The sequence below is a fragment of the Plasmodium relictum genome (genome assembly GCF_900005765.1).
Source record: "Plasmodium relictum strain SGS1 genome assembly, chromosome: 9".
Lineage (NCBI taxonomy): Eukaryota > Apicomplexa > Aconoidasida > Haemosporida > Plasmodiidae > Plasmodium > Plasmodium relictum.
Window position 1 is genome coordinate 576,606 of NC_041687.1, and position 16,652 is coordinate 593,257.

Genomic DNA, 16,652 nt, shown 5'->3' on the forward strand with positions numbered 1-16,652 from the left:
ATAAAAATGCACATTAAAAAAATACATTACATATAAACAAATAAAATAATACAAAATAAAAAAAAAATTTCTCCAGTAATATAATTGTTTAAAAGTAATTAAATATTTTTTAATATTAAAATATTATTTTTTTTAAAATAATTCTCTGTTTTTAGAAATATTATCATTTGTATTATTTTATAACTTTAATTTTTTTTTTAATTCGTTTTAAATTGTAATTATTCTTATATTTAATATTTACATATAAAAATATATTATATATATAAAAGAAGCCATATATAAAAAGAAAAAATGGTATATACTCTAGTTCTTTTAAGACATGGTTTGTATTTAAAAAGGGAAAAAAGAGAAAATAAAAGAAAATTAAAATTTTAATTTCAAATTTAAAATATAATTCATTTCTTTACATTATTTAAGGTGAAAGCACATGGAATAAGGAAAACAAATTCACAGGGTGGACTGATGTTCCATTAAGTGAAAAGGGAGAAGAAGAAGCTATGTACTATAAAAAACCTATTTATACTTAAAAATAAAAATATAATTAAGCATAAATTTAAAAAAAAAAAAAAATTGTGATATTCCATGTATATTTTATCTTTTTTTTTTTTTTTTTTGGTTAAACATTTTTTAGAGCAGCTGGTAATTATCTAAAAGAAAAAAATTTTAAATTTGATGTTGTTTATACCTCTGTATTAAAAAGAGCTATTCATACAACATGGAATGTTTTAAAAACTGCTGACCTTTTACATGTACCTGTCATAAAAACTTGGAGGTTAAATGAGAGACATTATGGATCTCTTCAGGGTTTAAATAAATCTGAAACAGCCAAAAAATATGGAGAAGAACAAGTTAAAATATGGAGAAGATCATATGATATTCCTCCACCAAAATTAGATAAAGAAGATAGTAGATGGCCAGGACATAATGTTGTTTACAAAAGTATACCAAAAGATGCCTTACCTCTAACTGAATGTTTAAAAGATACAGTTGAAAGAGTTTTGCCATTTTGGTTTGATCATATTGCACCTGACATTTTAGCAAATAAAAAAGTTCTTGTTTCTGCACACGGAAATAGTTTAAGAGGACTAGTAAAACATTTAGATAATTTAAGCGAAGCTGATGTATTAGAACTAAACATCCCTACTGGAGTACCTTTAGTTTACGAATTAGATGAAAACTTAAAGCCAATAAAACATTACTATTTATTAGATAGTGAAGAATTAAAAAAGAAAATGGACGAAGTTGCTAACCAAGGAAAAGCAAAATAAAAGAATAAAGAAAAAATTAATATGATATATAAATTACATATGACTATTTCATGGCAATAATTCGAAAAAATTAAACATTTTCTTTTTTAACTTTATTAAATAATAAATTCAAAAAAATATATATATATTCAATCCCAAAACTTTTTTTTTCACCTATTTACCTCTATATATTTTTAATTAAATTTATTATGTTTATAAGAATATATTATTGAGCTTAAATATCATGACTCAAAAAATAAAAAAAAAATAACGTAAAGAATGCATATAATTTTAATTAAAATTAATGAATTTTACTTGTTCACATATAATTTAAAAACATAAAAAAAAATTTAATATATCAAAACTAATGTTTTTAAAGTAACTTTTAATATGATAATTAAGACAATTTTCTTAAATACTAAAGTTTATAAATAATTCTTATATATGAAGCTTTAACAGTAGATATATATATATATATCTTCAGTATTAATGTAATTTCACTATAATCTACAAATCATCACACTTTTATATCTATTTAATATTATTTAATAGTTATGAGAATACTTATTTAATTTTTTTATTTTTTTTTAATTTTGATCCCTGTTTCTTATGAATGGACACAAAAAATTGTGTAATAAATTTTTTTTTTTTTTTTTAATAAAATTTTTTCTTTTAAAAAAATAAAAATATTAATAAGTATTTTTTTGGAGTTAAAAGAAATAAAAATCAATAAAAATATTATAGAAAAAACAATTAAAATGAATATTTTTTTTTATAAATTCTATTTTACATCATTGTCATACATATTATAGTTAATGTAACATTTATATAAAAATATATTTTAGGCGGAAATTTTTTTTCAAGTATAAATATTTCATTCATTTTTTTATGGTTTTTCTTTTTTTTGTATTTTATTATATTTTTTTAATTTTTTAAATAAATAAATCTTCTCCTTTTTATATATTTTATAAAATAAATTTAAATGTATTTTGTCTTTCATGTGTGCAAAAATTATTAATGAATAGCTAAATAATTAAGCTTTTTTATTTGTAAAAAAAAAAAAAATAATACATTTTAAATCAAACAACTCATAAAAAAAAAAGAAGAAAATGATTAAAAAAAAGAGAGAATTATAAAATTTTGAAGGAATTTTAATTAAAGCAAGAACTCATTTTTTTTTTTTTTATTTTCGAGTTGTTCTTATAAAAAATAATGGTTGAAGGTTTTTTTATTTTTTTTTTTTTTTTTGCAATAATCATTGATTACATATATATATATTTTAATTAAATATTTGCAATTTTTTCAAATGTAGATGTAATATAAATTTAAAAAAAAATATATATATATATATATATATGATAGTAATTTATATTATTTTATTTTTTTTTTAGATTTTATACAGAATGGTACCATAATGTACTAATATCATTTAAATATCTGCTTTATGTTTATGATTTTATTATAATCTGAAAAATTATTATACAATTTCTTAAAATTATAAAGATAATGTCGTCTTCACTTAAAAAAGTTGTAATTTATTATTTTGCCATAGTATCATTTTTTTCTGCAGTTTTTTTGGCAATTGTTGGTCTGATGCTATTACGTGACTCCGAGTCAATAGAACTTCATGGAAAAAAATCTGAAAAAGTTAAACCATCTTTTATTGGTGCGGGGGTAAGAGGAAAAAAAGAAAATAGATATATTTACATAACTAGTTGAATATACATATGAAAGTAAAAAATATTGAATATCAAAAACAGAAAAATAGATACACTCTTTTATATTATAAATATTTCTTATATTAAAAAATATTTTTATTCTTTAATAAATATGTCTTTATTCAAATTTATTATACATATTTTATGTTCACTGAAACAACATTTAAGTTATCTTTTATACCTTTGTTTATATTTAAAAGATAAATATAAATTATTATATAAATGCTTAAAAACATTTAAATAATAATTTTATTATTGAAGGAAATAACAAAATTTTTAAATTCTTTTTTGTTTTATTTTATTTTTTTTTTTTTTTTTTTAGATTTATTTCTGCATATTAATAATAAGTATCATTTTAATAATTAGCAGCAATAAAAAATCAAAATGTTTACAAAATAAAAGTATTTAATAAAATATTTTATTTTTCATTAAAATTTGCTCTTAATATTTCCCTTTTGTTTTCTTTTGTTTTCTTCCCTTTTTTTTTTTTTTCTCTTTATATGTATATTTATACAACTTTATATTTTTTATCTAATAAATTTTTCTTCATATTTTTAATTATTTTATCTCGAAACATTATACATAATAAAAATTTAAAATAAATTTTAAATATATTGTTTTTGTCTGAAACTTAGATATAACACTTCTTTTTAGTGTAATAAAATATTATTTGCATTGATTTAAAAAAAATTTTTTTTTTTTAAATTCATATAAAAAGATGTATCTTTAATTGGCTGCTTTGTTCCATATTAATTAATTAATATTTTATTCTTTTTTTAAAATTATTCTTAATATATTAATTTCTGTATTTTATTATGCTTTCTTTTCTTTTCTTTTATTTATTTTTTTTTTTTTATTGTTTTTTTAGTATAATTTTTTTTGATTATTTTTTATTTGTATAACGTTTATAATTAGCGTTTTTTTTATTTATGTTTTGTGATGTATTGTTAATTCCTTTTTTATTTTATTTTTACAATATGATCTTATAGAATGTTACATTTAGTATAGATGTACGTTATTACTTCAAAAAATATAATACTTTAACACAGTTGGATATGCCTCCACTTAAAATTGTAACCATTTTATGAAGTATTAGCAAACTAATTTTAACTTTTTTTAAGAGTTCTTTTGTTTTATTTATATATAATTTTAAAATAACTTATCAATATATCTTTCTTATTAAAATTAATAATTGGAAAAAAAGTTTGCACAAATAAATAAATAAATAAATAAATATATATATATGGAAAAAAAAAGAAGTAACAATGATAGAGTGGACATATATAAAAAAATATAAAAAAACAATTATTAATCCAATATACTTAAGATCAAAAACATACATTCCCCAAGGGTTTTTATCAAAATATACTACTGTAAAAAATGAAAATAAAATTTACTCAAAAAAGAATTTTAATAATATATTAATGCAAAATTTAAAAATTACAGAAGACGAGAAAATAGTATGTGAAAAAGTTTATTGTTCTAAATATAATTTACCTTACATATTAAGTAAAGAAAAAGAATATATATATTTTATATTTTAAAAAAAATTTTTTTTTTTTTTGGTTTATAAAAAATTAATGAAAACATAAGTGTTTATGTATATACTATTTTTTTTTTCTTTACATCAAAAAAATTAAAATATACATTTATAAAAAAATATAAAAAATATAAAACATATATAGACTACAAATTTTATATCAATTTTATGCTTATTTCTTTTGTAATAGAAATACCTTTTAGTGATTTAAGATTAATTGACACATATAACAATAATCACAATCCAACTATATTAGTAAGAAAAAATGTGATTATGTTAAGAACTGGCTTTATAAGTTGTATCATTCGATTTAATGAATTATGGTTATTTGAACCAAATAATCCTTTAGTGATAAAAGCAATAAATTTAATTAAAGAGAACTTTAAAAAAAAATGGAATTTAAAAATTGAAGAGTGCACAGATTATATAAGAAATTATTCTAAAGGAAAATGTGATGATAATTTAGAAGATAAAAAAAATGATGAAAAAGAAGATATAAATTATTTGAATGTAAAAAATAACTTTTATAGATATAATGCAAACAATATTTTTGAATTTTTATGTTTAGACATATGTATGCAACTATCTATAAAAGAGTATGAAAACGATATAGATAAAATTAATGGAAAAATTCGAGAAAAAATACAACTACAAAGAAAAGAAGAAAATAATGAAATAAATATGCTAACAAACAAATTATTAAGAGATATGATGAAAATTAAAAACAATTTACAGAAATTATCCAATTTATTAAATGCTCTTCGTAGTAATATCGAAAAAATATTAAAAGATAATAATGATATGAAGAATATGTATTTAACCTTTTTGCATAATAATAAATATATAAATCAATTAAAAGATTATAGTGATTTAGAAATATTACTTGAAACTCATTTACAATTAACAGACGAATTATATGGGGAATTAGAAAATATTGAAGAAAAAATTACACATTATGAAGAATTAATGAGATTAAATTTAGATTATAATAGAAATAAATTTATTTTATTAAATGTAAAAATTTCTTTTGCAACTTTATTCTGTTCTATATGCTCGGTTATTACGAGTTTATTTGGTATGAATTTAAAAAATTTTATTGAGAATAATGATTATGCTTTTTTTATCGTTTCTATTTTTATTTCTTTTTGGTCATTAATAGGAATATATTTCACTAAGAATATAAATACACTACTAAAATTTTTTGATAAATATAAAATAAAATAAATGATTATATATATATATATATGTATTTTTTAAAAAAAAAAAAAATATAGGAAATTTATGCTTAACTTTCATAAGGAGAATTCATAAAAAATATCATAAAAATAAAATAAAAAAATATTTACTTTTTAATTTTGTCAAATTTTAAGAACAAGTAATGCTATTCTTTAATTATTTACCATAAGAATAAATTTTTTTTTTTAATAATTCATTTCAATACAATTTATGCAAAAATATACATATATTTGTTTACTATATTTCATCTATTTTTTTTTTTTTATATTATAAAGAAGAATCCTTATATACACCAATTCTTTACTTGTATTATGTTTTATTGATATACTAATTATAACTTCTTCTAAATTATCAATTATTATTTTTTGTTATTTTTAATTGTGTTATTAAAAAATAGCAGCTATTTATAATAAATTTTTTTTTTCTTTTTTTTTCTTAAGAAATATTCCACTAAATAAAATATTTTTTGGTATAAGTAAAATGAAAATATATGTCTTGTCACAAAAAAAAACAAAATATATATATAAAATAGTGCATTATTAACATAAAAATAAAACTTTAATAATGAGATTATATTTTAAACTTCTAAATTTGTTGGAGTAAAAAATGTAAAATTGACAAATCTATATATGGGTATATTTTAGACATAAAAACTATAATTATTTAGTAAAACATTTTTATATAAGAGAAACTAGAAAAAAAATTTCATAATAGATATAAAAATCTTAAGAAAAAATAATTTCTGCAAATAATAATTTTATGAAAAATACATGAAAATATATAAAAAGAAATATAAAAGATCAAATTAAAATAAAATAAAAATATTTGAATAAATGAAAAATGCAAATATAATATTTGACTAAATAAAAAAATGAGAATGTATTTTGAGATTATTTATTTTTATTATAATTTTCACATAGTAGTAAAAATTCTTTTATTTTATGATAAAAAACTAAAGTATTTTTTTCTTCTATATCGTTATGATCTGCATCTTCAATAGCCCAAAAATTAATTAATGACAGATTTTCTGAATTTTTCTTTTCTTCAAAATTCTTTAATGAATTATTTTTGACATTTCTTTTTTCAAAATTTTCCTTTAATATATTCATTAAGCAAACCGCATGATTAAAAGGAACTTGCTTATCTTTTTTTCCATGCATTAAAAAAATAGGTAAAAGAGATATCTTTTTTAATCTCTCTACATTTTTAAAAACATCAAACCATGGTACTTTTTGGTTTTCATAAGGAATTAATAACCTTAATCCACTAGCAAGAGGAGATTGTAAAATACAACCTCCAACTTTTACTTTTTTTAAACTAATCAAATAACAACTACAGGCTGTACCTATACTATGCCCATATACAATGATGTTTAGGGGATTTATTTTTAACTCTTTCGTTAAATGTTTATATACTATTTTTATATTTTTATATATATTTTTTTCACTTGGTTTTTTGTTACTATACCCATATCCACTGTAATCATAAGCCAATAAATTTATATCATTATAAAGAACTAAATTCAAAAGAAAAAGACATATATGACCAATATCTGTGCTATTTCCATGAGAAAATAAAATTATTTGTTTATTAAAATTTAATGGTTTTCTATAAATTAATATACTTGCTATTTTATTTAAATGCTTTTTTATTAATATAAAATCTATTTCTATATTATTTCTTTTTATTGCTTCATAAAATTCAATACTCCTAATATTATTACATATAAATTTATTATTCTCAATTATATATCCCTTCAATGATGGTGGAGAAAAAGCCATTTTTCTTACAATTGAATTCCTTAATCCACTTCAATATAAAAAAAATAATAAATAAATATATAGTATATTATACTAACATTAATATATATAAATACTAATTGATATAAAATCAATATGTTCTTATATTATTATAATTCTAAATATTCAAATACATATATATACATATTTATTTACGCAATAATTTTAAATTTCATAAAATGAAAAAAAAATTAAAATTACCATATGGTCAAGCATCCAAGAAAGCAAAATGTATATTTCATTTTTCGGGATTGTAAAACCGCTTCATTACTCATTTTATCCATATTCTTTTTATTCTCATTTTCTTTATTTCCATTTTTTTTTTCCTTTTTTTTTTTAATTTCATTTTTATGAGAACGATTATTCATTTTAATTAAAATATAGTGAATATAAATCACTTTCAAAAAATATTTTATTTTCGAAACATTTGTATAAACAAATATAAACTAAAAAAAAATATTCAATTATTCGTCTTATTCTTCTAATTAATCTTTCATTTACAAAATGGTTTTATTTTTAATTTACCACTTTGTTTTTATTTTCAAAATATATATTATCCTTTTTATTTAACATATATATATATATTTATGTATAACTGAAAATATCAAACGTAGTAAAAAGATGAAATAAACTTTTGATTTAAAAAAAAAAAAATTTTAAGTATAATTATATACGATTAAAATTTAGGATATTTAAAATTATTCTATCTCTTCAGTACCTATATAATATTTCATAATGAATAAAATTACATATTAATTTTATGTAAAATTGACAAAAAAAAAAAAAAATTTAAGTGAAATAAAAATAATATTAATTTTATAAAAAGAAAATTAAAAAATTGGAATGTGTTAATTTTATAAAAAATATAAATATATTAATTTTTAACATTATGTATATATAAATACATTTCTTTTGAATGAATTTTTTCTTGTTATTTTATTTATTATTAATAAAAATTGTAACTAGTATAAAAGGAAATATCTCATTTAAAGAGTACTTAAATAAAGCAATATATAAAAATGAGATTATGATAAAAAAAAAAAAATTTTTTAATTGTGCAAAACAATTATTCTATATAAAAGAGAAATATAGAAATAATTATAAATTTAAAACGAAAAATAAAAACATTGTATATTATAACTATAGTAAAATTAAAATGTATGAAAATATTTATTTGAATTATTTAAAAAATTACATAGTAGATGAAAAAGAAATAATTCCAAAAAAGGAAAAAGAAGATAAAAGTAATGAAGAAAGATGTGACAATACAAAAGAGATAGAAATTTTAATAAGTAAAACAATAAGAAAAGAAGAAGAAGATTTATTTGAATTTTTAAGCAATGTTAATAAAAAATATAATTTAAAAAGTACATTAAGAGTAGTAGGTGGTTGGGTAAGAGATAAGTTTTTAAAAATTTCAAACGACGATATTGATATAACAGTAGATAATATGAAAGGTGCTGATTTTTGTAATTATATTAAAGAATATATAAAAGAAAAGGAAAATAAAAATTTTAATTTTGGTATTATAAAAATTAATTCAGATCAATCAAAGCATTTAGAAACATCTAGTTTTAATTTATTTAATTTTCAAGTAGATATAGTTAATTTAAGAAATGAAAAATATAGTGAAGAAAGTAGAATTCCTGAAATTGTAATAGGAACACCTGAAGAAGACGCTTTAAGAAGAGACTTCACAGTTAATTCATTATTTTATAATTTAAAAGACAAAAAGGTTGAAGATTATACGAAAAAAGGAATTTTTCATTTAAAAAATAAAATTATATGTACCCCATTAGATCCTCTGTCTACTTTTCTTGATGATCCTTTAAGAATTATTAGATGTATAAGATTTTGTGGATCTTTTGACTTTTTTTTAGAAAAGTCTATTTTTAATGTTTTAAAAAATGAAGATATAAAAAATTCTTTTAATAAAAAAATTTCGAAAAGTAGGCTTTCTTCAGAAATTATAAAAATATTTTCTGAAAAATGTAAAAATATAGTTCTATGTTTAACCTTACTAAACTATAGTTCTTACTCTTCTATGATATTTAAATTACCATTAGAATACTTTATTGAAAATCAAGAAAATTTTGAAAAAATAAAAAAAAGCGATAAAATTAATAAAAGTACACATTGTGAAGATAATAGTACAAATAAAAAGATTCATATCGATTTTTACAAAACCCAAAAAGAAAATATAAATGAAAATGATGCAAATAATATTATTAAAAATAATACATGTGATTTTATTATCCAAAATAATATAAATGATATAAATAAAAGTAATATAAATGGTACAATAGATATAAACAATAATGAAAAAAAATATGAAGAAGAAAATTGGCTTTTTCAAGGTTTAAATTATGTAAAATTTTTTAAAGAAATAGAAAATAATTTAATAAAAGAAGTATTTTTTGATTTACAATATAAAGAAAATTTAAATTACATACATTTGTGTTTGTTTTTATTACCATTAAAAAATCATTTTTGCTATATAAAAAATTCAAAAACTGAATATGTAGTAGAATATATTATTCGTGAATCATTAAAATTTCCATTAAAATATTCAAAATTTTGTGTAAACATGTTCGAAGGTTTTGTTCATATATATAATTTATACAAAAATATTGATATTCTTAATTTTTTAAAAAGTAGTAATGATAAAAAAAATAATTTACATACCACAGGTGATATTGTTTTATTCTTAAAAAAATTAGGTGAAAGATGGAATTTAATTCTTTTTATTTTTTATATATTTCATAAATATAATGAAGTAAATAAAAATCATTTAACGTTTATTATAAATGATATATATCCATCAGACTTTGTTAAAAAATTATATCAATATATTTTGAAATTTAATTTACAAAACTCTTATAAAATCAAACCATTTCTAAAGTGGCCTGATATTAAAAATAACTTCCCACATATTTCTTCAAATCAAATTAATGATATATATGAACAAATAGTAGGAAAAAAAAAAATATATGCATATATTTAGTATTTATAACATATTTTACAACTTTATTTTTAAATTTAATTCTAATATATTTTACATATATATTTATTATATTTTTTCAGATTCGATATATGTGTATCCATGGAGAAAATGAAAAAGGGTGCATTGAATTTTTAAAAGGACACTTTAAAAAATATACATAAGATATTTCATATTATTATAACTATATTTTTAATTCTAGTTATGTACATGCTTTTTTTTTCTTTTTTGCATTATAATTAAATATTATATATCTTACTAGTTTAAAACAAATTTTTATATTCTTAAAATATTTCTGTCTTGGCTTTAATTATTTTTTCTTCCTCTTCTTTTAATTTTTCTTTATCCTGTAAATATTATATATATACAAATAAATAAAAATAAGAGTAAATTTTCATATTTTAAAATTTTAATTAAAAATAAATATATATATATAACCTTATCATTAATATTTAAAGATATAACTTTATTACAAACTTTCACAAAATCTTCATGTGTATTTACTTTCCCTTTTGACTGTATCTCAAAACATAATTTATTAATCTCTTCTTGTGATAAATAAATATAATTACCTTTTTCATCTAAAACACCATTAATCATATCTTGCTCTTCTAATTCCTCCAATTTTTCCCGTATATCCTATGTGTAAGTAGAATATTTAGATAATCATATAAACTTATTTGTACAATTTTATTAATCATCTTTGTTTATATAGTTATTTTATTTTTTTTTTTTTTTATTCTTTACTTCAGTTGTAGTTTGAAATTTAACTGATAATTCTGTTATATTTACATATTTTTTTAATTTTATAAAATTCAAAAAACATGATAGTAGTACATCTGATGAAAGCCAGTCATCTTCATTTTTCTTTGATATCATATGAGACTACAGAAAGTTTATATAAACATGTATATATGTATATATATATCTGAAGTTTATATTAAAAGAAAAATACATACTTTCCATTTTTTTAGCCTTTTTATATCTCTGTTATTCATTTCATTCGAATACTACAAAGAAAAAAAAAAAAAATGTCTATATGCATATATAATATATATATGTATAAGTATTACATTAGATATATCTGTATTAGTTCTATGTTTTGCAAATTCAAATATCCTTTCTTTTTTTATTATATCTTCGGCTAAGTCTCTTGTGCATTTTTCTTCCTTTTTGTTTTTTGGTTCAATAGTATTTATAAAATTATTTTTTAAACCGAAACTTTCGCAATTATACTTTTCAGTAATTTTTTCATCGTTCCCTGAATTTTCAATATATTTAGCATTTTCTAAATTATTTTTTAAACTATTATTTTGTACTTTAATTATTTCACTTATATCTTTAAACTTGTCTTTTAAATTATATCTTAACTGATTTATTTCATTTTCTTTCATACCCACATTGAATTTATATTTTTCTTTAATATTTTTTAAAACATAACTTTCATAATTTTTTTTATCTTCAATTTTATTATTATCTTTTTTTGTTGAATTATTATTTTTATTTATTAAATCTTTTAATGTTACTAAATTACTCTCACTCACATCATATTCTTGCATGTTTATAGATTGCTTCGCTTTTTCTCTAATTAAACTATTTATATGTAAATTGTTGTTCGAAATATCTTTACTAGATGAATTATCAGTTTTATCAGGATTATTTTTTTTTTTATGTGCATTATCAATTTTATCAACCTCCCTTCTTTTATTTATATCATTTATACTGTCATTATCATTTTTTCTATTATTTATATTATATTTTTTATCATTATCATCTTTTCTTTTATTTGTATTATCTATTTTGTCAAGAACTTTTTTTCTTATATCATAAAGTTTCTCCAAATCTCCTTTACTTTTATTGTCATCTGCTTTATCAAAATATTCTCCTCTTTTATTTCTATTATTTGTTTTATCATAATATTCTTCTCTGTTATTTAAATTGTCTATTTTATAAACTTCTATTCTTTTATTTATATTATCCATTTTATCTATATCACCTTTTCTACTGTTTCTATCTTCTATTTTATCAGTATCCTCTGTTTTATTTATATCATCTATTTCATCATCATCTTCTTTTCTTTTATCTACATCTTCTGTTTGATCATTATCTTTTTTTCTTTTATTTATGTCATTTATTTCATCACCAACTTCTTTTTGTTTATTTACATTTTCTGTTTTATCATTATCTTTGTTTCTTTTATTTACATTTTCCGTTTTATCAATACCATCTTTTTGCTTATTTACATTTTCTGCTTTATCATTATCTTTGTTTCTTTTATTTATATTATTTATTTCATTACCAACTTCTTGTTTATTTACATTTTCTTTTTTATCATTATCTTTGTTTCTTTTATTTATATCGTCTACTTCATCATCATCTTTTCTTTTATTTATATCATTTATTTCATTACCAACTTCTTTTCTTTTATTTACATTTTCTGTTTTATCATTATCTTTGTTTCTTTTACTTATATCACCTACTTTATCATCATCATCTTTTCTTTTATTCACATTTTCTGCTTTATCATTATCTTTGTTTCTTTTATTTATATCATTTATTTCATCACCAACTTCTTTTCTTTTATTTACACTTTCTGTTTTATCAATACCATCTTTTCTTTCATTTTTATCATCTACATAGTCATCATCTTTTCTTTTATCTACATTTTTTGTTTTATCATTATCTTTGTTTCTTTTATTTATATCATTTATTTCATTACCAATTTCTTTTCTTTTATTTATATTTTCTGCTTTATCATTATCTTTGTTTCTTTTATTTATATCATCTACTTTATCTTCATCATCTTTTCTTTTATTTACATTTTCTGCTTTATCATTATCTTTGTTTCTTTTATTCATAACATCTACTTTATAATTATCATCTTTTCTTTTATCTACATTTTCTGTTTTATCATTATCTTTATTTCTTTTATTTATATTATTTATTTCATTACCAACTTCTTTTTGCATATTTACATTTTCCGTTTTATCAATACCAATGTTTCTAACATCTGTATCATCTTTATTATCATAATCATCTTTCCTTTTTTTTAAATCATCTATTTTATTATTACCACCTTTTTTTTTTCCCATATGAATTTTTTCATCATATTCTTTACTTTTATGTATATTATCTATTTTTTCAATATGTTCATTCCTTTTATATATCATGTTCATCTTACCATCACTACTTATATTTATATTATCACTTCTATATATGTCACATTCTTCATTTATATAATATATTTTACTAGCATCACTTTTTCTCCTATTTGTATCATCAACATTTTGATTGTCCTCTTTTATTTTGTTTATATCATCATTTATTTTATCAACATTGTTTTTGCTTTTATTTAAATCATCATTTTTATTAGCATCTTTTCCTTTGCTTATATCTATTTTTTCAAAATAATCCTTTCTTTTATTTGTATCTTTTCTTTTATTTAAATCATCAATTACATCATCTATTTTTTTAGAATTATCTTTTCTTTTATTTATGTTATTTGTTTCTCCTACTTTGCTTTTTCTTTTATTAACATAATGAATGATTTTATCATTAACACTTTTTCTCTTATTTATGTTATATGTTACACTTATGTTACTTTCTCTTTTATTAACGTCATTTATTTTAACAATATCATCTCTTCTTTTATTTGTATCAACTTTATTATCATTTTTTCTTACATTTTGAACTTTATTATTTTCACTTTTTTCTTTTTTTGTATCAATGCTTTTACGAATAGCATTTTTTTTTTTATTTAAATCATAACTTCCGTTTTTTAATTCTTCGCTTTTTTTAATAAAAAGTTCATTGTTTATTTTTAACTTATAATCAATTTTTAAATCTTCGCTTTTTTCATTCGAAGTATCATCTTTCTTAGAAAAATAATTAGAGCTTTCTAATTTTTCGTCTATTTTAAGTAGTTCGTTACTTAAATAATTTTTAATCGATTCCTTCGAATTATTAATTTTAAATTCATTTTTAAATTTATTCTTTACTGTATTTGATTGATTGTCTTTTTGTTTTCCTTTTAATAAATCTTCCTCAATGATAAATATACTTTCACTAGTTCTATCATTTTTAATATTCACACATTCTTTGTAATCTTTTTTCTGATCATTTTCAGAAGATTTATTATTCTCATCATTTTTTAAGGTAGTATTTTTATTAGAATTAATATTTTTATTATAATTTAAATCATTTATATTTTCATTATTATCCTTATTTGAGCATCTATTTCTTATTTCATAATTTATATTATTTACATTTTCGTTATTATTTAAATTTTCTTGCTTAATATTAAAGTTAATATTATTATTTTTCATATAGGCATTTTGATTATTACTTAAAATATCTCTGGGATTATTATTGACTATCTTGTCATTATTGAATGTATCTTTTTTTTTTTCATTATATCCAGATATTTTATCTGTCTTATCAACATAATCATTTAATTTATTGAATTCATAATCATTCTTTAAATTCACTTGTGTGCTTTTCTTACTAGTATTTAAGGAATTATTTTTAATGAATTTATCATTTTTATTATATTCTACATTATTAATTTTTTTTTCCAAAGAATCTGTTATAAATATATTTTCATTACAGTTGTGTTTAGTATTTTTTTGTTCTTTATCAGAATTACCAATTTCTATAAATTCGTTATCGTTTGATTTATCACATGTATATATATTTTTAAATTTAAAATTTTCCTCTTCATATATAATTTTTTTTAGTTCTTTATCTACTATACCTAATTCCTGTTTAATTTTTTCTAATCCTTCATTTAATTTTAAGTAAATTTTTATTTTTTTTTTTTCTATTCTGTCATTTTCATCATCAATACTTTCTTCACTTTTTTCATAAATTTCATCTTCAAATTCACTTCTATCTTTTAAAATAGGTTTTATATTTGTATATATTTTACTATCAGAAATTTGACCATTGTCTTCATTAATTAGGTCGTCTTTCTTAGAATATCCTTTTTTGCCTTTTTTTTTTACATTTCTAAAAAAATGAATATTAAGAAAAAAAAGAATTTCCACTTTTTAATGAAATCAAATTACTACTTATAAAATATCAATACATTTAAAAAAGTTAATATATATGTATGAAAAAAATATGAATGTAGTATTATTACCTAATTAAAAAAGTAGAAAATAAGACTAATAATATATTTAAAATTATAAAAGCTAAACTTAAATTAATAGAAAGTTTAATTTTAAAAAATTCTAAAATTTCAAATGGTTTGTTCATTTTAAAATCGAAGTTTTTACTTTATATATAGATGTTTAAATATATAAAAAATTAATTTTTACTTAATTTTTGTAAATAACATCTTTTAAAAATAAAAGAAAATGCAAAAATTAAAAATTTTCGGACAAAGTTTCTGTTTCTACATTTCTTCATTTTTTTTTTTTTTAAATAATAAAAATTAAAAGAAAACAATAACTTATTAATATTTTTTTATACGAATTTAAAAATTTTAAAAAAATACAAAGAAAAAAGGAATTTAAATATTTAACTGTTCTCTTTCTATTTTTAAATTTAAATAGGTATTATTATTTTCTATATATAACAGATAAAACTTTTCTAAAAAGGAAACAAAATAGCGAAAAATAAAAATTGATAATATTCTTATAATATTAAACTTCTATAAGAGAAAAAAAAAAAATTAAATTAAAATAATTTCTTTTTCCTATAAAATTTTAAAATTAAACATACTTATATGTCTCTTAAAATACCTAAAATGTCTAAAAAAATTTTTCTTTTATATTTAATTTTTTTATAATGTTTATACTATAATAAAATTATTTCTTAAGTTTTTTATATTCTAATTTTTTTTTCTTTTTAGATATTTTGTTTAATACTATTTGTCTTTTTTTTTTTTTTTTTTTCCTTAATTGTATATAAGCATATGCTCATAATTTATAAATATGCTAGAAAAAAAAAAAAATGTTCTTAAATTTTTTAAAAAATATAAATTAAATTATAAATAAAACAATGATCATAAAAAAATACATTATTTTAAACATCATTTATGTTTTTTAAAATTTTAATCATCTCTCTACAAAAAAAACAAAGGAAAAAAAAAAAAATTAAACTGTAGTT

At 17.9% G+C, this 16,652-nt stretch overlaps 6 protein-coding genes across 6 annotated transcripts; 4 read left to right on the top strand and 2 right to left on the bottom strand.

Moving 5' to 3' along the window:
* Positions 1–291: 291 nt before the first annotated feature.
* On the top strand, positions 292–1,268 carry PGM1 (phosphoglycerate mutase, putative; the record flags this gene model as incomplete). The annotated part of the gene is made up of 3 exons (XM_028676602.1): positions 292–322; positions 418–499; positions 632–1,268. 3 exons carry the CDS (start codon positions 292–294, stop codon positions 1,266–1,268), a joined length of 750 nt encoding a protein of 249 aa, XP_028533074.1.
* A 1,485-nt stretch (positions 1,269–2,753) lies between these two features.
* On the top strand, positions 2,754–3,374 carry PRELSG_0917000 (conserved Plasmodium protein, unknown function; the record flags this gene model as incomplete). Its single annotated transcript, XM_028676603.1, has 2 exons — positions 2,754–2,921; positions 3,288–3,374. The coding sequence occupies 2 exons, from the start codon at positions 2,754–2,756 to the stop codon at positions 3,372–3,374; spliced, it is 255 nt and encodes an 84-aa protein (XP_028533075.1).
* Positions 3,375–4,230: 856 nt separating this feature from the next.
* Positions 4,231–5,729, top strand: PRELSG_0917100 (metal ion channel-Mg2+, Co2+ and Ni2+, putative; the record flags this gene model as incomplete). Its single annotated transcript, XM_028676604.1, has 2 exons — positions 4,231–4,474; positions 4,696–5,729. 2 exons carry the CDS (start codon positions 4,231–4,233, stop codon positions 5,727–5,729), a joined length of 1,278 nt encoding a protein of 425 aa, XP_028533076.1.
* Positions 5,730–6,631: 902 nt separating this feature from the next.
* Positions 6,632–7,908, bottom strand: PRELSG_0917200 (alpha/beta hydrolase fold domain containing protein, putative; the record flags this gene model as incomplete). The annotated part of the gene is made up of 2 exons (XM_028676605.1): positions 6,632–7,550; positions 7,742–7,908. The coding sequence occupies 2 exons, from the start codon at positions 7,906–7,908 to the stop codon at positions 6,632–6,634; spliced, it is 1,086 nt and encodes a 361-aa protein (XP_028533077.1).
* A 548-nt stretch (positions 7,909–8,456) lies between these two features.
* On the top strand, positions 8,457–10,705 carry PRELSG_0917300 (tRNA nucleotidyltransferase, putative; the record flags this gene model as incomplete). Its single annotated transcript, XM_028676606.1, has 2 exons — positions 8,457–10,511; positions 10,625–10,705. 2 exons carry the CDS (start codon positions 8,457–8,459, stop codon positions 10,703–10,705), a joined length of 2,136 nt encoding a protein of 711 aa, XP_028533078.1.
* A 120-nt stretch (positions 10,706–10,825) lies between these two features.
* On the bottom strand, positions 10,826–15,797 carry PRELSG_0917400 (conserved Plasmodium protein, unknown function; the record flags this gene model as incomplete). Its single annotated transcript, XM_028676607.1, has 6 exons — positions 10,826–10,888; positions 10,980–11,180; positions 11,289–11,426; positions 11,501–11,551; positions 11,615–15,548; positions 15,682–15,797. 6 exons carry the CDS (start codon positions 15,795–15,797, stop codon positions 10,826–10,828), a joined length of 4,503 nt encoding a protein of 1,500 aa, XP_028533079.1.
* Positions 15,798–16,652: the final 855 nt, after the last annotated feature.